The sequence below is a fragment of the Lonchura striata genome, chromosome 2 (assembly GCF_046129695.1).
Source record: "Lonchura striata isolate bLonStr1 chromosome 2, bLonStr1.mat, whole genome shotgun sequence".
Taxonomy (NCBI): domain Eukaryota; kingdom Metazoa; phylum Chordata; class Aves; order Passeriformes; family Estrildidae; genus Lonchura; species Lonchura striata.
In genome coordinates this window covers 18,594,230-18,615,459 of record NC_134604.1, presented here as the reverse complement: position 1 = coordinate 18,615,459, position 21,230 = coordinate 18,594,230, and the positions used below count along the sequence as shown (strand labels likewise).

At 49.8% G+C, this 21,230-nt stretch overlaps 2 protein-coding genes across 4 annotated transcripts in view; one reads left to right on the top strand and one right to left on the bottom strand.

The window, feature by feature from the left end:
• The window catches only part of SCAF4 (SR-related CTD associated factor 4), a 29,693-nt gene extending 24,745 nt beyond the window's left edge, over nt 1-4,948 (bottom strand). For both annotated transcript variants that reach the window (XM_021550094.2, XM_021550097.2), the window contains exon 1: nt 4,874-4,948. In XM_021550094.2, the coding sequence (XP_021405769.1) occupies nt 4,874-4,903 (30 nt within the window). In that variant the 5' untranslated portion in view covers nt 4,904-4,948. The remainder of the gene's footprint in view (nt 1-4,873) is intronic.
• A 10,907-nt stretch (nt 4,949-15,855) lies between these two features.
• HUNK (hormonally up-regulated Neu-associated kinase) overlaps nt 15,856-21,230 on the top strand; it is a 42,313-nt gene continuing 36,938 nt past the window's right edge. For both annotated transcript variants that reach the window (XM_021550104.2, XM_021550103.2), the window contains exon 1: nt 15,856-16,155. In XM_021550104.2, the coding sequence (XP_021405779.2) occupies nt 15,907-16,155 (249 nt within the window). In that variant the 5' untranslated portion in view covers nt 15,856-15,906. The remainder of the gene's footprint in view (nt 16,156-21,230) is intronic.

The window sequence follows — 21,230 nt, the reverse complement described above, 5'->3', positions numbered from 1 at the left end:
CACATCGGGCAGAGTGAACAGAGACCTTCCAGCTCCCACTGTGCCCCTGCTCCAGCCCAAGAGCCCTGTGAGGTGCAGAGGGGCAGGCAATGGCACAAGGAACAGGGTGCTGATGGCCTTTACTTCTCAGTCTTTTGAACAGCAAATTATTGATTTCTCTCATTCTATAATTACTGCCCTGTGATGGTTTCGTTTACATGGAAACCTGAGAACCAGGGGGTTTTGAAGTAAAAGGGAGAACTGCTACTTTAAAATTTACCCTTGATCTATGATCTTAAGTCTAGCTGTTTTAAGTGTGAAGTTAACATAGTAAAAGTACCTTTCAGAACTGACTTGGAACTGACTTCCTTGGCTTTGCCCTCTTGGTTCAAGTGTCTGTCCCATAAAAAGGTGTCTTTATTTACAAATAAAGAGCTGTGAGCCCATTTTATACACTCACTACACAAACCCCAGAGCACAGCAGCTGCACAGACAGTAGCACGAGCTACAGAACCAGACAGTGGTTAGTAATTAGTGGATATCAAGCACCCAGGTCATTGTCAGGACACCTCATTCAATCTCCCCTTCTCCAATTTCCAGAGCAGTTTAAAACACCCTAAATCATTCCAACACGCCTTAGGTGTCCAACAACCCTTCCCAAAGCAGGCTTCACATTCATTCATTGTCTTTTGGAATGTATTTTATTCATGCATTTAGAAACCACCCAACCCAGCCAACCACCAGTGACTTACAGACATAACTGCAGCTGCTTGTTCCTGTACAGGAACAAAGGGCTCGTGGAGGACATGACAAACAAGCACAGATAGTGCACTGTTTTGTTAACAAAACACCTTTACTGTTAGTGCATGACCAGATCTCTAAGTGGAATTCTGTCAGAGCTATACATTTTCCTTCCCCTATAAAAGTCACTGCTTCCTTTCCTCTTCAGGTCACCATCTTCCTTAAGGGAAGGAGAGGGAACTGTTGCTTCACTGTATCTCAGAAGATCAATGCAAGTTCTAAATGCTTGACCACCAGCTGTGAAGCACAGCAAGTATTATGTGCTGCTGAAGGTAAGAGAACACCATAACATCCAGAGCTGTCAGGCTGCATTCTTTGGAAAATAAAGTGAGATTTGATTTTGACCAGATACGACCCCCAGGCAATGAAGCTCAGTAGCACTTCATCAACTAGGCTACTTCTGTGGCCTAGAAAGACCATTCACAAATCCTGGGAAGAAACATCTTCACAAAAGATACTCATATGAAAATGACATCATGCAAGTGCACAGAATGGAGTTTTGTTCTCTACTCATGTGCCCTGGAAAGACAGCTTTTGGGATCAGTGCAGGGCCCTTTTGTCCAGCACATCTCCTGGAAAGCTGCTTGTCTTACTACTTCTCTTACCGGGAATCCCTACCAGAATGTCACAGCTTCCAATGTTCCTGGGAACAAGTTCAAGGCAGAGGCAAGAGACTCCAGCCAGATGTGGCAGCTGTGTCCTTCTCCTTTTCCATGCACATGGAGCCTCACTGGGGATACTGAGCTCCAGTAACTGCTTGGCCTTCCTCAGCTGGAGAACCACTGGGAAGGATATCCTGCTAGCCTCTATTTATAGCTCCTCAGGATGGAGGGGACGGTTGTCACAGAACGGGCAAAATAAAGCCTTGCCACTGGCAAAAAACAGCCACACTGGATCCAAACCTCAACTGTCCAGTGCCCTAAGGATGAGCAAACAGCAAAGAAGGAATGTGCAGCTCCAGCTTTAAATAAACAGCCACCAGCACCTCTCATCTGTTTGCTTCTAGGCACTTTTAGGTGGGGTATCAATTGTTTCAGGGGTACACATTAACGACTGAGACACAGGACTAAGTGAATGACCTGCATTACTCAACACAAATAAAAGATTACAAAACAGGAAAGTTGACTTTATTCTACTTCCAGCAGCAAGACTGCAGAAAAAAAATATCTTTATTTCTAACTTTTATGACCAGTAAACTATGCCTCAAGTTTTCCAGATTAAAGAAAAAAACAGACATCCCCTAAACTAAAACATTCCAAGGGTTTATATAGCAGATGTGTGGGTTCAGTGGGGGGGTTTTATTTGTGTTTTGAGGATGTGATTCTTAAATTTTTTAAAGAAAAATGTTTGTTTGTTTTCTTAAAACCATGTAAAGTTCTGTCCCATTATCCAGTTACCTTCTGTGATTTACTTATACTGTATCATTACTGTAACATGACATATACATAAAACAGCACATGAATTCTAACTTGTGAAAGTAAACTCCTCAGAGAAAACACACTCTACTACAGACCTGTCAAATCCCGCCCATTCAGCTGGCAGCACCTGCTCAAACTACAGCAGCATGAAAAGAAAACAGCCAATACAAAACCCTTGCATGCTCCTGTACAAACATGAGGACTTGGAAGAGGACATTTATTGGCAAAGTTGCATTCAAAATGTAGGTCCAAAGAACAGGATTGGCAATGGCACCACATCAATTATGCAACCCAGAAGTTCCCACCCACTGCCAGAGCCAAACTTCCCTCCCCCAAGCCCTTCTGCCCAAGAGGGGACACCAACCCCACAGCTTAGGGGACACCAGGTTTACAGCCACGCTTTGAACTTGGGCACCCACCATGTGAGAAACTGCCACCAACACCAAACCCTCCCAAAAGCTCCAAATCATGGGATCACCTGATGGAGTGAGCGGCATTTCCTCTTTCAGGCAGAGTGGCAAAGAGCTAGCAGGTGCCACCTCCAGGAAAGCAAAGCCAGCAGGGAATCACTTCTAGCACACATGGCAAGCACAGCACCAAACTGCAGTTGGAGCTGCCATAGTAAAACCACAATTCCCTGGCTACAGTGGCACTGTACAGCCAGCAAGTGGAGGAATTCGGGACCTCTAGGGTATTCTGTAGCTGCCCCATCTTCACTGCTGAAGCTGTTCCCCTCTCAGTAAAATAATTAACTCTTCAGTGACCTGGGAGTGGCACCCTGAAGGCCTCACAAATGAGCTCTCCCAGCCTGAGCAGCCCGTGCTATCCCCACCACTGTGGGAACAACACCCAGAGCTTTGGTACAACTGCTCTGTCCCTGAGAAAGCCCAGAAAGAAACAACACCTGCCCGTAAATCTGACCCTCCTCACAGCCCCAGGCAATACGGGTGCAAAAGGGAAGGGACCAATCTGAGAACTGGACTTTATGCCCTGCACAGCGCCACAAGCAGAGCTCCTGAGAGGGAACAGGGCAGGAAACACACAGCCCCTGAAGTTATTAATGTGCTGCTTCACACACCAGTAGCTGCACAGAAGCACTCAGGCGTACAAAGGACTGTAGAACAGGGATTTTAGCGAGTGCACTTCTCTCCCCCAGATCTGAGATCCAACTGAAAACTAGTGCTTTGCTCCTCTAGCAGCAACACAGCAGGATTTCACTCAGGATTCCTAACTGCACCGAAGGAAGGCATCTCACCATTCCTACATGGGAGAGGAAGAGGTACAGATCCAAACACGCCCGTTGCCAGGACACGGATTAGTCACGGGATCCTAGAAGCACCACTTCTGCTCTGCAGGCACCCTTCTGCACCAGCAGTGGGGTTATTGTCTCACAGGCACTAGGCACTGCCTGCACCACTCAGGTTTGTCAGCAGTATTGCTCTGCCAGGACCACTGCTTGTATTGAGGCAGGAAATTATATTGCGGCTCTTTCTAGCAACACTGAAAATGGCACACGTGCTGTTTTAATTTTTTGGGGAAGGTGGCTTTGCATCCTGCCATCCCACTGGTTCAGAGCTGCACAAAACCCCCAAAACACTGGCAAATAACAGGAGCTGCGTGCTATCCGGTTTTCCCTTTGCTCTTGCATAGTTTTGGTAGGGCATTCTCAGATGTGTGTACAACAAAGCCTTGCAGAGAGTGAGCCTTTCACAGCCTGAGTCCATCAGAGGGGAGCAGCTGCCATTTCTCCTGTTTCTGTTCAACAGGCAGGCACAGCCAGCCAGCCTCCAGCACGAACCTGGGAACAGGCTCTGGCTCAGCTTCAAGAGACTTTCTGTCCACGGATGGTCTGCAAAGCCACACTGTCCAACTCAGGCAGAGGTATAACTAACAGTAATTAATAATCATATTGAAGTCACATGTCAAAAACTTTATACAGCAGAGGCCGAACTGAGTTGCTATATATTATGCAAAAAACAACCACAGTCTTTGCTTCCAACTCCTCTCGGCTGACGAATAAATAAAAAAACAAACAAACAAAAAAAAACAACAAACAAACAAAAAACACACAAAAAAAACCCCAAAAAAACCAAAACCAGAAGACGGGGAGGGACCTTCTGTTCGGTTAGAAAGGCGAGTAAACCTGTCCAGCCCCCAGAACTGGGATCGACCCCGAGCTCCATCCCAGGCCCCGTTCCCACAGAGGGGTGAGCCCCCTCCCAGCCCTCTGCCCGGGCCGCCGCCTCGCACCGCGGCTCTCTCGCCAACCCACTACCGGGAAATGCCAGTCCCGAACAGCACACACGGCCGGGAGCGCCGCGTGACAGCGAGCCCGCCTGGGCACCCCTGCGAGCAGGAATCAGCCCGGGATCCCGGTCTGCGGCGCTGCCAGGAGGAAAGCGAAGGAGCAGCGGGCGGACGGAGGCCGGCGGGGAGGCCCGGGGCTCGCTCCAGGGCCTCTCCCCGCGCAGGCCCGGCCCGGCCCGCGCGGGGCCTCGCGGAGCGGCCGCGCTCGTCTCCATTTTCCCCCGGAGCACCGCTCCCCGCCCAGGCCGCAGGCGGTGGGGCCGGGCCCGGCCGGAAGCGCGGGGAGCCGGGGGACGCGATGGCGGCCGCCGTGCGTTCCCCCCCTCGCGCCACGGGCCGCGCTTCGCCGCCCGCTCCCCGGCTCCCACCTCTTGGTTGAAGGCGTTCACGGCCTCCATGTCGGCGCTGGCGGCGGGAGATGGCGGGCAGGCGGCGGGCGGGGCGGGCGGGCGGCGCGGCAGGGCCGGTCGGTGCCCTCAGGGCGCGGCCATGATGGCGGCGGCCATGGAGGGGCTCGCGGGCAGCGCGCGGCCCGGGCCGACCGCGCGACGGGCGGGGGGGGGGCGGAGGGGGGGAGGGGGAGGCGCGGTGCACGCCGGGATCGGCCGGGCCTCCTCCCGGCCCACGCGAGAGGTTGGGCGGGAGGGATGGCGGCACCACGTGGTCGCTCGGGCGGGCTGGGCTCCGCGCGCACGCCAGAGCCATGTCAGCGCCGGTCCTGCTGCGGCGGCGGGAGAGCGCGGCGGAGCCCTCAGCCGTGCCACCGCCACCGGCACTGCCCTAGCCCCTGGCACGGCTCTGCGGTTCCGCCCCTCAGAGCAGGCCGCAGCTGCTGCCGTCCGGCCGGGCTCGACTCGGTTCGGCTGAACTCGGCCGAGTTGGGCTGAGCTCATGAGTTCGGCCCATCTTGATTCGGCTGGGCTTGTCTAGGTTGGCTGGGTTCGGTGCAGCCCGGCTCGGTTGAGCCGGGCTCGGTTCAGAAGAAGGGCTTTAGGGCAGCTCGGTGTGTTACGAATAAAACAGCCTGGCTGGGACACTTGGCTCGAACTAAGTACTGACATTGAAATGTTAATTACCTAATCGCTCCTGGGAATCACCTACCCCCACCCAAAGTAGGACTGGGATTCAAAATAATCCGGTGGAATCATGGGAGGGGGTTTTGGGGATGAAAAACACCCCAAAATGAAAAAGAGGGGCACAGTGGAGGGGGCTGGATGGATGTGCTGGTTGCGGAAAAGGGAACCCCATCCCTAGTCTGTGTTTGACCTGTCACCATAACCTGCAGAGGACCAGACTGGACTGGGCTGTGGGAAGCAGGCACAAGGAAAACAGACACTTTACCTGGTGTTACCAGGAGGAAAGGAGAGGGATAGCTGCTGCTGGACCTCGGCAGCAGGCTCTGCACATCCCCTCACCCTTCGGCTACCAGTGTGCCAGGAGGAAAGGAGAGAGGATCCTCTGCTGATCGGGGCTGCAGGTACAGGCTGGACAGCTCTGCACCTCCGGCTACCAGCGTGCCACGGGGACTCCAGGGACAGACTCTGCAGCCTTCTCACCCTTCGGCTACTGGGAAAGCTACAACACCCCCCTGCTGAGCTGACTTTTTAATAAAGAGCTGAACACTAATAAAGGCGTGGAGCCTGTTCATTTCAAGTGGGTACAATAAAACTGAGGCATAGCGTACAGTGAAATTGCGGGTCCCATCAGTGCTTTTCTGTGGGATGTAAGTACGGAGTGTTTAAACCTGAGAAGGAATGTGTGACTAAGCAACTTGTAAACATTTTTGGTTTGCTCCACTGGTTTTGCTTTATCACTGGTAAAAAAAAAAAAATCTAGTTGTATTATATTTGAGGGAAGAGAAAGAAATCCTATGTGACATACAACTCTTAGGTTTAAGATGGTAACAGATGATAAAGATGATTTCCTTGGTTCTCTGGAGAAGCACTGATCAAATTCTAACCTGTGGCTTCTATTCAAATTTCCGGGTATTGGGAAGCAAATAATTCTTGAGAAGCTTCACACTTTAGATTTCCAACTTTTTTTTTTTTTTTTTTTTTTTTTTTTTTTTTTTTAACTGCTGCTCCGCTGGTGCCTGCAGTGGCCAGGAGATGGCCCTGATGTCCGCACTAAGAGAGGTAAACCAGGGAAAACACAATTTTCTCTCCCTGAAACTATCTGAGGAGTGTCAGCAAATATCTTGGGCCACTGTGAATTCACGGGATAAAAGATGACTTTGATCTCGTGGCGCATGAGGGGCGCAGATTCAAGAACAAAGTCCAGGAACTTGTTGCTTCACAAAAGAACTCTGTTTCCTTGCTCAGTACGAAGGATCTGACGTGGCCCTGGATTCAGAGGACAAAATCCCTAGGTGTTGCTGGGGATTTGTTTGTTTTTAAAGCGAGAACAATCCTAACGGCAGTTGGCAGCACTTTGCTCTGAGATGGTGAGGTCTGGTCTAAAGATTGTTTTCCACTGAAAAAGGCTTTATCACCTCTGGTTTTTTGTACTGCGGTGTCAGTGCATGACATAGAGAGCCACAGTCACTGCCCCTCGTGCCCTGCTGTCCCTTTCACCTGCCACTGCCCACAGCACCAGCTTTTGTCACCACTTTATTTTTGGGATTCACTTTCGAACCTTTTGCTGTGCTCTCAACAAAAGCAGTCAGCCCTGCTTACATCCAAAATTCCCCAGGCTGCGTTCTTTTCAGTCAGAAGACTGTGTGTGAGAGCACAAAAACCTGTTCCATTTTCTTAGTAATAAAAACACCATTTTATATATGTACACACACATATATAGAAACACACCCACACACGCACAGACTGCGCCATGGCCACTCGGCAGATTGTTTTCTACGTGGTGTGCAGAAGGATTCTTGCAGAGGATGATCATTTTTGGGATGCAGGTCTGAATTAAATCATCTCAAATCACAGGAAGGCCTGGGTGGGGAGGGACCTTAAAGCCCATCCAGTCCCATTCCTGTCATGGGCAGCAGGGACACCTTCCACTGTCCCAGCTTGCTCCAAGCCCTGTCAAGCCTGGCCTGGGGCACTTCCAGGGATCCAGGGGCAGCCACAGCTTCTCTGGGAATCTGTGCCAGGGAAGGATGCTCCTGGCACTCCTTTGCCTTCTGTTACCATGAGCTGGGAAACGCTTCATTCGCAAACCCGCATAGGTTCTGATTGCATTTTGGTTGTGGGTTGGGTTTTTGGTATTTTGGTTGGTGGGGGGTTTGTTTGTTTGCTTTGTTTTTAGCAAGGTAGAAATCAAATAGTTTCCAACATAAACAATTAGTAAAACAAACCCTGCCAAGACAAACATTCCTCTGTGTGTGTGTGTGTGTGTGTGTGTGTATCTTCTCTTCCTTAAAGACAGGAAACAAGTCATCGGATGGATTTTTTGGTCTGTGTGCTCCTCCAAAACTCTGGAGCGCTACAGAAAGGGGGGTGTCTGAAGGACTCAAGCTCCACATCTCACTGCCACATCTCCTGGAGGCAGTGAAGCTGCTTCCCAGGTTTTTTGGCTTTTCCCGGATTTTAATGTTCCATTTCCCATCACAAAGAGCAGCATTTCCCCAGCTTCTCCTGCTCCTCTGCAGGCTCATGACTAATTGTCAGTGGCAATTTAGACCTGCCTCTTTCACAGCACAAAGATTTTTTTTTTTGTTTCCAATTGGATTTTTTTCATTTATTTACAGGCCTGGGGATTTTTGTGTGATAAGAAACACACATTGCAAAGGTTTTTGGTTTTTGTTTTTTTTTTTTTTTCCCTCTCCAATACAAGAATTTCTGTGTTCTGATTTCCTGTAATTCCTCTATATCCAAAAATATGGGTCATATTAGAAAAATATGGGCAAGCCTAGAGTGGATTCTAGGAAAAATACCTTGCTGTAAGCGTACAAGTACAGCTGGGAATATATTAATGTTGAATACATGTGCTTGTAAAGAAGATCTTTTATTTAGATATTTTACTCAATGTGGGGATTGGGACATACTTCAGAAGTCATTACTGCCAACATGTTGGGAAGATTCTTAGAGATTTTCTGCATTTTTGATATTACACATTTGGAAAGCAACCAACTGGCAACAAGGCACATTTGGCATGGGCTGGGAAGATGTGTATTCTGCTTTGATTGACCCTGAGGTCTGTTAGCATCTTATTTAGAATACTTAGAAGATGAAGCTCATGTAATTATGCTTTTTGTACACATTCTTGTGTTTTGGGGAAACAAGGCATTAATCTGGTTAATTTATTTATCTTGTTATTGGTTACTTGATTAGATAAAACCTTGGCTATTGATTGTCTGCACATTTCAGTTGTAATGCTCAAATATAAAAATTATCCTGTGATATTACCAGGTTTACTTATAAAAATAAACTTTTTTAAAAATGTACTGGTTTTAAATATTGTGCTTTAAATTTATTTTTGCATGGCTTTGCTCTGCTTAAAACCTACTTACTCTATTTGTTTTAGAGTGTCACACCCACTTTTCTCACCTGTCCTGTATCTTATCCTGTATTAATGTATATTAGGGGACAGACTAAAGGAGTGCTTGTATCATAACTGTGAGGCAAAACGCTGCAGTCACATAAATACCTAATCCCTAGGTATTTAAATACATCCCTGGATTCATCCCATCAATCAACTTTGTCCCATTTGTCCTTCATCCTTCCATATTTTTCAGCTTCTTCTGTGCTGTGAGCCTGCCTCTGTGTCCCTTTCCATTTCCTAATGCCAAGCTTGTGACTGCTCCTTCAATCACCTTCCAGGAGGAGTGAAGCTGCCTTTGGCAGGAGATGAAACATTCTTAGATGAAGGGATAGAGCTGGGAAGAGCTCCAGACGAGCTCGTGAGAGCTGACCAGACATACCACTTGATTGAACAAAAGTCAGTACATCTCCCTATGTGCTCTGCTGAACCTTCCCACTCTCTCTGTTCCAGCAACTCCCACTTCTGGTGGCAAAGTTTTCCCTGGATTCTCCCTGCAGGGTCTAGTTGGTTCCAGAAGAATAACTGGAGCTGCTGGTTGGTCCTGCCAGATGGGTCACTGTGGTCCTCCGAGCCACATTCCTGCTGACACCCAGCACCAGGCTCCTTCCTGCCTGATTCCCAGAAAACACATCTGAGCCTGATTTAAAGATTTCCAAAGAAGGAGACTTTGCCATAATGCCTCGCTGGGTTGCTGTGCTGCTTAATTACCCTTGCTGTTAAAAATATGTGTCTTATTTTATAGCCTGAATTTGTCTGGATTCAGCTCCCAAGCCCTGGATCTCATTATAGTCTTGTCTGCGAGCCTGTGCTCCTACTCAGGCACACAGACTGGGAGCAGGAGCCCCCTCCCTTTGCTAGGCTTGAAAGGACCACGCTCCTTCCACTGGAAAGTTTGTTATTTCAATCCTTTTTCACTCTCAGTGCACTTTCCTGAATTTTCTTCGGTTTACCAACTTCTTGACTTGTGGAGGTGCATTTTTCTAGCTGGGGTTGAAGGAGTGCAGGATACTTGGATCATTTAGCAGCCTTTTTTATTTCTTTCCCCTTTCTTAAGGGAAAAGAGAAGAAAAATCCTTTTTTCTTCTTGCTCTCCCTCAGGCCAGGGACTAAGATGTTTTTTTTGATAGGCAGGAGGGCACGCCCAGTGCCTGAGTCACGTTATCTCTTTTGGCCACTTCGGAGCAGACAGGGAGTAGCAGGGGCTGAAAGTGCTGTCCAAGCCGGAGTCTTCATGAGTAATTCCTCTTCCTGCCAAATATTTCATGGTACTTAGTGTTCATCAGCCAGGTGGATCAGTGCTGATTCAAGGGAGAATGTGCTTGCTACAGAAACAGGTGCAGGAATGAATAACCCACTGGGTTTTGCAATAATCAACCTGATATTCAAACACGATTCTGTAATCGTGTAAATATGCAAACCCAGAGCTGTATTTTCATCTGTGTTATTTTTTTTTTCTTCTTCTTTTTCTTTCTAGAGAGTCTGTCAGTAAAATACTCAAAAATTTTATTTGGATCATTCGGGAAGTGTCTTCCAGTTTTCCACAGAATAATTTACAAGGATGTGTTGACTGGAACCTCTGTCCCCCTGAGTGTTTGAAGCAACTCCACCCTGGAATTCCTGGGATCAGAGCCCAAGTGTCTGCAGCAGCAGCCACAGTGGAAGCTGGGGGCAACAAACCCATCTCTGTACCCAGGGCACCAGCAGGAGAAAGTGCAACAAAATCTCATGAGAAATATTATTTCACCAATATTTTATTTTCTTTTCTGTTGCAGGGGGAAGTTGAAACAAATGGTCCCTGCTTTGTGTTCCTTGAACAAATGTGATAGGGGGCTTGAGCTTGTGGATAACTCTCCTGAGTTTGAAAAATAAGCAAGAAAGGGAAAATAACCTGGAGAGAAACAGGAACTAAATGGGAGCAGGGCAGCCTCTGGAGGAGCTGCACCCCAGCCAGAAGCAGGGATTTGAGGGGGATGTGTATCTGTGTGGAAAGGGAACCTTTCCTGGGCTAGAACATGGTGGGATGCAAAGGAGCTCTGTTGGTTTTCTTAGGTTTTACAGAGATGGGGCAACTGAGAGGCATTTTAAAAGATTTTATTCCATTATCAGTCTTGGTGAGTAGTGAGACACAAGAGATGTAAAACCAATGCCATTCCAACAGAAGCCAACTCAGCACGCCTTATCTCAGTATTTGCATACAAATATACAAAACTAGATAAACTTTCCATCAAGTTTGAAAGATTCCTTAGAAATCCATGTCCCACGGAGCTATGGGAGGGAGGCTCTGTAGTGCATCGCCAGGCTTTGGGAAGGAGAACCAAACCAGCAGAGTTTCCCTGTGAAATGCACAGCCAGTGCATTCCAGGTTTTCTTCCAGCCGTGGGTCCCTGTGTCGGCTCTGATGCTGTGAACCCAAGCCCCCCAGTCTGGAGCAGTGAGGCAGGAATTTGCTCTTCCCCTCCTCTGAGCACTATCTTGACAGCTGAGAGCAGCCAGAGAGCTTTTGCTGACACGCCCTGAGCTGGAACATCTGGAGAGTGTAAGCTCTGCTTTCCCTGTGAAACATCCTCAGCTCAGGAATTTTCTTCTGCTCCCAGTGGCCTCCTGCAGCCACATGCACTGACCCCAGGGCACAGTGCAAGATATTTGCCTAGGCTCTGGCAGCCAGGCTCAGGATAACTCATCCCATGGGAGTCTGTGTGGGATGATGGCTTTTAAACCATGGCTATCTGTCCAGGCTGTTAAACAAACTAAACAAATCCATTTTACAGCAAATGAATTGACTGAAATAAATAAAGCCCTCAGATTTTGGTGACTGTGCTGTGGGGGTTCTCCATGCCTGAGTGAGCAAGTGATCTCTGCCAGGCCACCCCTTCCTGATCCTGCAAGGGAAGTGTATCCCAAATGCCTCTGTCATAGCAGACTGGCACATGTGACACACTCAGGAATAAGCCAACACTGAATTTTTACATGGAAGTGGTGCAGGTGACAGACAGGATTTCAATGGAACAAAGAAACATATTTCTTCTCTTTTATTGTGGGGGCAGTTCAGCCCAGTTAGTCCTTTTAAGCATGCCAAGGAAAAGCCTTGACTTGAAATACTTGTGGATTGGAATATGTATGGAATAATGCCAAGGGCAGGGACACCTTCCACTATCCCACGTTGCTCCAAACCCTCTCTAACCTGGACTTGGACACTTGCAGGAATTGGGCATCCACAGCTTCTCTGGGCACCCTGTGCCAGCGCCTGCCCACCCTCACAGGGATTCCTAATTTAAAACTAAATCTATGAATTTTAAGCTTGTGTCACTTCAGAAATGTTTCAGGTGATGAACACACACCAGAGTATTTTCACCTGTAAATAATTGCACACTTCATAACTGGGTTTGCCAGCCCTGAGTCTTTGATGTGGTGTCCACAGCTGAGGAAGGTGCATCCAGAGACCTGATTGCAGCAAGGTAGCTGTGATTTGCAAATGAGCCTTGCAATCATCACGCAGCAAGTCTGTCCTGGACACAAAGGAAAACACTTGGAAAATGAATGTTTTCAGCTGCAAAACACCGAGATGAATTTTCATAGCTTGGTACAAGACTGCGTTCATTTCAAAGTTTTCTAATCTGATTATTTTGCTCCTTTCCAGCAGTTCACTTAAACTCTTTTAATCTCTAATATCTGAACCCCAAAATTAAAGAGGTTTGTCAAAACAAACCCCCCCAAAAAAACTCAACCCAAAACCTGCAAAACCCCCCAATTATTTTAAAGCAGGATGAGATACCCAGGAAAGCATAAGCAATAACAGCCTGACTGTCTCTTTTTTCAGCCCATCAGCACTAAGTCAGGGTACCTCCTGTGACCTGACTGAAGTCAGCAGTTACCCAGTGGCTGCAAAAGCCCTGCTGATCTGGCAGGGAAATGTTGAATTACCACCTTTAATCTGACCAGGACAGAATGTTCTCAGTGCTCTCCTGCAGCACAATTATGAGTTCCCAGTAAAGATTCAGCCCAGGTAAACCTCAGCACTGGGGCCCAGGTGCCTCAGCCTCCCTGGTAGCTGTAAAACTCCCAGTCCACAAGCCAATAATCCATTTTACTGCAGTGTTTTAAAAAGCTGGAGAAGGCAAATGACAATACTCTCAGGGTAACTCTGAATTTCTTTGCTTTCATGGGTATAAATCAAGCTCTATATTATTTTTAGCAGCTTGCTATTACAGCTTTTGCAACCCGAAGACAGAATACTGCCTTTAATTCATTAGTAATTTCAACAGTTAATCAGAAAATGTCATTACCTAGAAAGTCTGCAGTTCAAAATAAAGCACACTGGAGTTAAATTTAAATTAGAGCATGGACAGAAATGAATGCAGCCTTTGATCCCCTTTTCATCCAGACTGCACCCTGATGGGCACAGCTGGACAGGATGGGAATGGTGAGAAGCAGCGGGTCTCGCCTGGTAAAAGGATACTGTCAACTCCTTAAGTCCTGGAGTTGAGGCAATAAAAAAAACTATTCACTGGCTTCTTCCAGAGCTCTCCTGTTTGCTGCAATGGACATTTCTCACCAGCTTTATTTTTGAAAGAGGCTGATTTTCAAGTGTTTGAGTGGAAAACACACCATTAACATCTGTTTAATCCTCCAAGTGTTTCTGTTAGCAGAGCCCAAACAAAGGCACCCAGCTCTGCCTGCCTTTCTGTGAAGGGATATTCCTTCAGGCAGGAAAAGAGTCTGGCTCCAGACCCTCTTAGCACAGCCATATATTTAGATAAGACAGGATGCAGCCTCTTCCCAACTCGAAAGCAAGCTGTACTTTTCACTCTCCCAGTGTAACTGTCTGCAGTACAGCCTTTCCCCCCACCTTTTCTTCCCCCCTCTTTTTTCCCTTTGTTCCCACACAGCAATGTTGTTAAAACCCTTACATTTGTTATGCTGACCAGAGGAGCTGTGACACAGAGCCAGGCTTGCCACGGAACCATCCTGCCTTGCCACTCTCCTTACCTGTGCAAGGACTTGGTCACCTTCCCTGCAAACACAGGGACAGCCCTGGTGCTTTCCCATTCCAGCTCTGATGGAGGAGACGTCAGTGAAGCTCTCTCCTGGACGTGTCCTGCCAAAGCGCAGCCCAGCTGCCATCATTTCAGGCAATGGGGCATGATCCTGTGTCCTTACTCCTTCCCACAAGGCACCAAACCACTCCTGGGATAGGTCAGAGGATGTGCAGACTCTTGTTTTGGGTGGTCATGTCCTGTAATGCTTGTGAATTTACCCAGTACATGCAATGAGTGGAGGTTTTCAAACCAAACTATTATTTATGGTCTTTGAAGCTTTCCCTTCTCCAGTTTCTGCCTACTGGGACAGTGCTGGATTTCTGTTTTGCTTGAAATTTCATCTGAAAACAGATATTTCAGTGGAGCATGGTTGTGTGGAGCCAGTTCTAGGGCTCCCAGACCTGAGAATGTATTTAGCCACTGGGAACACATTTTGGAGAGGTCAGTGAGAGATTCAGATGGTGGAATGTGGCCCGTGGAGACAAAAAACCAAAGTTAAATGGGCAGCAGTGAGATGCAAAATCAGATTTACATTTTCAAGGGGTCAAAAGAAGAGCTTAAAAAGCAGGGAGAGGTGTGTTCACTAGCCCTGTGGTCTAGTGGAGCAGGAGCTCGGGATGGCATGGCATGGCATGGCATGGCATGGCATGGCATGGCATGGCATGGCATGGCATGGCATGGCATGGCATGGGTGTTCTAGGTCAGCTGGTGCCAGGTAAAGCTGCCCCTCAACTGGAGGTTTTGCTGACACAACTCACATCTGTTAGGGTGTGTGTGGTTTCTTTTAAGTTTCCAAGTATTCCCTAACACAAGCACGCAGGCAAAACTTAAAAATGTGGATTATGTTTAAAGACAAGCAGGGGCTCTTCATGACTTTCTGGCTAACACAACCAAAGATGGCTTGGAGGTTAAAACACTTATGAGGCATTGCAATGATAAATTGCTCCATCAGATCTCCCGCAGCACCAGTGGCCAGCTGAGACAAAGAGGATAGAGCATCACTGACCATCAGAAACTCGGAGCGGGGTGGCTCTGCCGCCTCTGCCTCTTCTTCCTTCGTTGCTCTCCTCCGCTCCCGTTCCCCAGCTGGGTGGGAGGGAGCTGCGCGGTGACAATGGCAGTGTCCTCCTTCCTTCTCCGTCCCCACAAGGTCGGGCGGGAAGGGCTAGTCCCACGAGCTCGGCCAGCAGGCGATGGGCGCCCGGGAGCGCTCCTCCCGGCGGGGCAGCACTCGGGGGATGCGGGCAGCGGGATGGGGGAGCTCGGCCAGGAGCCTGAGCGCCGGGAGGGAGAAGATGGAGAAGCGGCGGTGAAAGAAGCGGGGAGGGAGCCGCCGGAGCGGCGGTGGCCATCGCGCCTTTCCGACACAGCGGCGAGAAGGACTCGGACGTGCTGGCGAAGGGTGGTGGGGAAAAGCAACACAAAAGCTGCTCCGAGGCAGCAGCGAAGCACAGCGAGTGGGGGCCGTGCCCGGCAGCGCTCCCCGGGTTCATTCCCGGGAGAGATGCGCTGCAGCCCCGCGCTGGGATGCCGGGGACGGGGGGGGGACAGCCGGGCGTGCAAACCCTCGGCTCTGGACCGCAGCTGCTCCCGCCGCGTGCGAGCGGATTAAATTTCCGCCAATCGAACCGAACGAGCCCGCTCCCCCTCCCTCCCTCCGCTGCCGGAGCGGGGAGGAGGGCCGGGGGGAGGCGCCGGCTCCGAGGAGGGGCGGCAGCCGGGGCCACCGCTGCTCGCCCAGCGCCGGCCCCGCCCGCCCCGCTCCGCCCCGCGGCCCCTCCGCCGCAGCCGCTGCGCTGCCCGCAGCAACTTCGGGGAGCGCCCCGGAGCGCCGAGCGGAGCGGCGGTAGGGCCGGGCAGCGCAGCGCAGGGCCGGCATGCCGGCGGCGGCGGGCGATGGGCTCCTGGGCGAGCCGGCGGCCGTGGCGGCGGGCGGGGAGGAGCGGCGGGCGGCGGCGGACGGCGGCTCCTTCCTGGCCGCCTGGCTCAGCGCCGCCGCGCCCCGAGAGCGGCTCCGCGACTTCCAGCACACCAAGAGGGTCGGCAACTACCTGATCGGCAGGAAGCTGGGAGAGGGCTCCTTCGCCAAGGTCCGCGAAGGGCTGCATGTGATCACCGGAGAGAAGGTACCGCCACCTCCGGGAGCCCCCCGGGGGTAGAACGGGGGGAGAGCGGGGGGCTGGCTAGTGGATAGGCTGTGCTGAGTCCCTGCCGGCCGGGAGGGTGAGTCCCCGGGAGGCTGGAGGAGCTCCTCTGGCAGGATGGAGTAGCCCACTGTGAGGCTGAGTAGCCCCCCGGGAGGATGGAGGTGCTCCTCCAGCAGGATGGAGGAACTCTCCGGATGGTGGAGGAACTCCCCGGGTGGGTGGAGGAACCCCTCGGAAGGATGGAGCAGCCCCCCGGAGGATGGAGGAGCCCCCTCGGCGCCGGCCCCAACTTCCCGCGGCGCTTCCCCCGCGGAGCTTTCCGCGGCTGCTGTGTCGCCTTCCTCTTGAACTACTTCGGCTGCCTTGACCTGTCTTTTTTTTTTTTTTTTTTTTTCCCTTTAATTTTAAATTTTCAGCTTCGCCCCAGTTTGTTTGCTCACTTTTTCTAGTGAGGAAAGTGGGGTTTTTGGTGAGACTCGTGTTGCTGGGGAGCCGTCACTGCGTGCAGTCCAGTCGCGACATGTCGCACGTGGGTATACACGGGTACTTGTTGCGCACCTGGCGATGGGAGATGCTGCGGGAGGGGGCACAGTCTGAAGTTGTTTGGTTCAGCACATGGTAGATGTGCTCGGCGCTGGAGAGACACCCCGGATGGTTCTTCCCTAGGGTGCTGCTTGGTAAACTCTGCGCAGCTTCTCTGCTCTTTGGTTTGGCTCTTACCCATCAGTTAGGACAGGTCACAGCGGTATCAGGAGCAGCAGGGGCTTGGCTGGGCAGTGAATCCAGCAAGGGCAAGCCCCCCGGATCCCCCGACAGAGAGTTATACTGCTCTTGTTATCCACACAACTTCGGAGTGCTGTGAGGAGTGGCTGAGGGCGCTGGGGTTGTTCACCCTGGAGAAAAGGAGGCTCAGGGGGGACCTTGTGGCTCTGCACAGCCCCCGACAGGAGGGGACAGCTGGGGGAGTCGGGCTGTGCTCCAGGGAACAGGGACAGGAGGAGAGGGAACAACCTCAGGCTGGGCCAGCCTGGACATCATCAGGAATTTCCTCATGGAAATGGGTTTTAAACAGTTGAAGGGACTGCCCAGGGACGTTTGGGGTCTCCATCCCTGGAGGTGTCCGAGGAAGGACTGGGGGTGACATTCAGCGCTCTGGGCTGGTGACAAGGTGGGAATGGGGCACAGTTTTGGGCTTGGTGATCTCTGAGGACTTTTCCAGCCTCTGGGATTCTGTGAGCTCTGGGACTTCTGCCTCTCCTGTGTCCTTCACACAGCGTTCCCTCCCGAAGCAGGATGCTGGGTTGCTGCTGAAGCCTTCCCGGAGCAGTGGGGCTGTGAGCGGTGTAATTCCCTCCTGCTCCAGCAGCCCTGCGAACGTGCCGCTGTTGGTGATTGCATTCTCGCACTCTCGGGCAGTTATTTTTTCATTCCAGTAAATTTGTCACGGAGCAAAATTTAATATAGGGCTCTGAGAATCTCATCATGTGAAAAATGATAAGGTTTGTGAATATTATCATGTAGGAATGGAAAAAAAAAAATGTTGCCCTCCTCCGTTACCAAGCGTGTGCTTCTCCTTGGTAACAGAAATACCCAATGATCTTGCAGTTGATAAAAGGCACATGCACACACACGTTCTCCCCACCTCCACGTTTTGGGTTTGCTACATTTATCTCAGTCTGTTAAGAGGGGAAAAAAATAAAAAAGAGTTACCACACACCCCTCTGTCTCAGATCCCAGGTCTGCTGCTTGGCTCGGGTGTTTTTCTTCCTCGGTGTCTTGAATAACACACACTGTGACAAAGTGACAAGCAGAAACTCAGCGAGTCACTCTTCCTTTCTGCCGAGTGGTGTCCATCCCTGGGGGCAGGCAGGGTGATCTCTGAGCTCTGTGCTGTGGCACTGGCTGAAGGACCAGTGACACACTTCCAAAGTGACTAATCCAATGTCCACCTTCCCAGAAATCCACCTCTTCAACTCCAGCTGTTTGTGGATAAGCAGCTCGAGTTAATGGGTGGGAGAGAAGAGTTATTAATGATTTGCTTCGGGTGAGGTCCTCTCTGAGCGAGGTTCCTCCCTCTCACCCCAGAGGAGGCTCTGTGGGGAGAGAGCACTTCACTTACCTGTGGAGATCAGCCATTCCTTGAGCACTTCCACCACAGCATCCTCCTGTGGTCTGCTGCCAGCAGAGCATCCCTGCTCTCCGACCGCCAGGCATTTCTGGTCCTGGTCCTCCCAGGAAGGGAGGGAAGGTCACTCCATAAGGGCCTGACACGTCCCCACTTCCATGGCCTGAGGCAGGTTTTTGTCTGTAAAGCCACTGTTGAACTGAGGGCATTGCCTAAATTCAAGAGGATTGCCCTAAAGCAGTCTTGCTCCTGCTGTCTGGGAGCTGTTCTGGCAGAGCAGACCTTAGGGTCACTGAAATGTCACACTTCAGTAGGGGAGACCCAAACAGGTTTTGATTTGCAACAGACTTTAGCAACTCCAGAGGAGTTAATGCTCTTTGCTGTCTCAGAAAATGGTGTGTTTGGGGATGAAATCCCTAGATTAATGAGCCCCCAGCCAGGCTGGGATTCATGGCCCTGACTCAAGGCATTGTACACACTCAAGGCAATGCTGGGCAGGTGCCAAACATCTTCTATTACCTCACCCTGACATTGCTGGGAGCTGCAGAGGTCTTCAGGAGGCTGGGCTGGCACATTCTGTGGGCCAGGCTCCTTCAGCAGGGCAGCTGATGGATGCTGGTGCACTTGGGGTGACCTGTGTGGGATGGGGCTCAGCAGCTCAGGAGGGTGAGCTGAGGTGAGGTTTCTAAACCTTCCCTTCCCAGGTTTTTATTGCTGGACTTCAACCCACACCTCTCACGGTGCTCCTCGTGGTTTGTGCTGCCACAGTACCAGGCATGTTGTTATTTCCTGGGCTTGAAAAAGCACTTGGTGGGGCCTGATGCAATTAGGTGCAGGAGAATGTTGAATAGATTATTCTTTCCGTGGCTTTTGAATGAAATATCGCAGCCTGGAATCTGACATTTTGGGGTAAAGGGCTCATTTGTCAGCTCGACTCAGGCAGTCTTTAGTGCTAATCCTAAGGAAACATAGTTCCTCTGTGAAGAGCAAGCCAAATTAGCTTTAAATTGTGAGTGAGCTGTGTTTGGGTGGCTTTGGAAGCCTGTGCACAATATACTCTTGGATTGTTTCAAGTCATTCGCTGGATGATGGGGACCAGGCAAAGGAGATCGCTCTCCTTTATAGAGATATTTTTATAAAAAGAGGTGTATTTTTAGGAAAATACACTTATGTTTTGCATTCTTAGGGATCTGAGAGTACATTGCTATCACTGTGGTGGGGTGGTTTGAGGCTCTGTTATCACACTCTGTGTTATCTATTCTGTTATTTGCTGCAGACCCCAGTGCAATGTCCCAATAACTCTGTACAGCGCTGTGGAGTGACAGCACATTTACAATATATTGAACCAAAGTTCCTGTAAACAAAGCTGATCCAAGATTATATTTAACTGCTTTTCAGTGTAATCTTTGGCACTACAGAAAAAAAAGTCACTGAGGCAAATTGACTCATTTGATTTCTCGTCCAGGGAAAACTTTGTTTATAATTTTCTTTAGTGCTATTGTTGAGCTGGAACAAGGTACGTTTTTAGTTACACTTTGTCAAGAGGCTTTCAGCAACAGTAGGAAGCAGTGGCTAAAAATACAATTTACCAGTTTTGCTGTGGAGGCAAAGCAATTAATATTAAAAGTGGCCTTTTTGCAGAAGAGTTCACGTTCAGAATGCATTTCTTTATCGAAGAGGTAGAGAAAAAAATACAAAGAAAAGGCGTGTTTGGGGTGGGTGGGCAGAGCAGCCTCCCTGCAGAGACCTGGAAATGCCTCTTTGTGCCACAGAGTTAATTTTGCCAGGAGTAAATTCACACTTTCTCTGCGTGTTTCACCACAGGCTGCAGGGAATGGAGACTCGGTGGCTTTTGGGGCTGTTGGCAGGTGGGGGATCTTGTCCCATTGATGCCCTGGGTGGCCGTTCCCCCCTGGTGCCGTTACTGCTCCTTACTGGGAAATTCAGCACTGGAGGGACTCAGCCTCAACTGTATTTCAAACCCCAGAGTTTCCCAAGCAGTAGCACTGCCTTAAAACCTGGGAAATTTGGTACATACCCATGTACAGTTCTAGGATCTTTACCTTTGTCTTTACTCTTTGTGAATTTTGGGGGCCTTGAGTGTGTGTGTTGTGTCACTTTCAAGCCATCCTGCCAACCAAATGGGTCAGCAGGTTGCCTCACTGCAGACTAAAGTTAATTTTCTAGGGTGTTTGCAGGTCTTTCAGTTCAGCCTTTTCCTTTTTCCTCTCTCCCAGGTATTGTGAGGTTGCAGGTAAAACTATGAGACCTTCACTGTTGTCAGGCCATCTGAGGGTAAAGCTGCAGGATTTTAATTTGAAATTTGATCTGTTATGGTCCAGTGATACTTGTATATCAGTTTTGTGGATGGGTTTATTCTCTCACTTATGTTTAGTTAGTAATTTTATTTTTACCTGTTCCTCAACATATTTTCAGATTTTATCTCTATCCAATTTTTTATTTTTTTAAAAAAGCTTATTTTGAAAAGTACTGGCTGCGAATCCACAGGGTGGCTTTTTCCCAGGATCTGTTCCCCTTTATTAAACAGCTGCCAACTGTTGCACCTGGCTGATTTGCCACTCTGAATTACATGCACCGAGGAAACAAAAACAGGGTGTTTCTGCAGCCTGCATTTTGACATTTTTCGCTTCTAGGTGTTTGCTTTCACAGCTCTTCTTTTCGCAGGGGTTTGTGCCTGTGTGTGCAGATGCAGAGTTTCTGCTGAAGCTGCTCCATGCACACCTCTGTTAGCATGCAGCCCTCCAGGAAGCGCTTTGGGGAGTGGTGTTGTGCTTGCAGTGGCAGCACTGAGGACTTGGCTGGGAGCAGGAGTGGGCTGATGTGTTAGTGTGGCATTCCCTCAAAGGCATTATGGAGCTTGCAGGAGTTGGAGCAGAAGGCAGAGTGAAGCTGATGTGCTCCCAGCTGC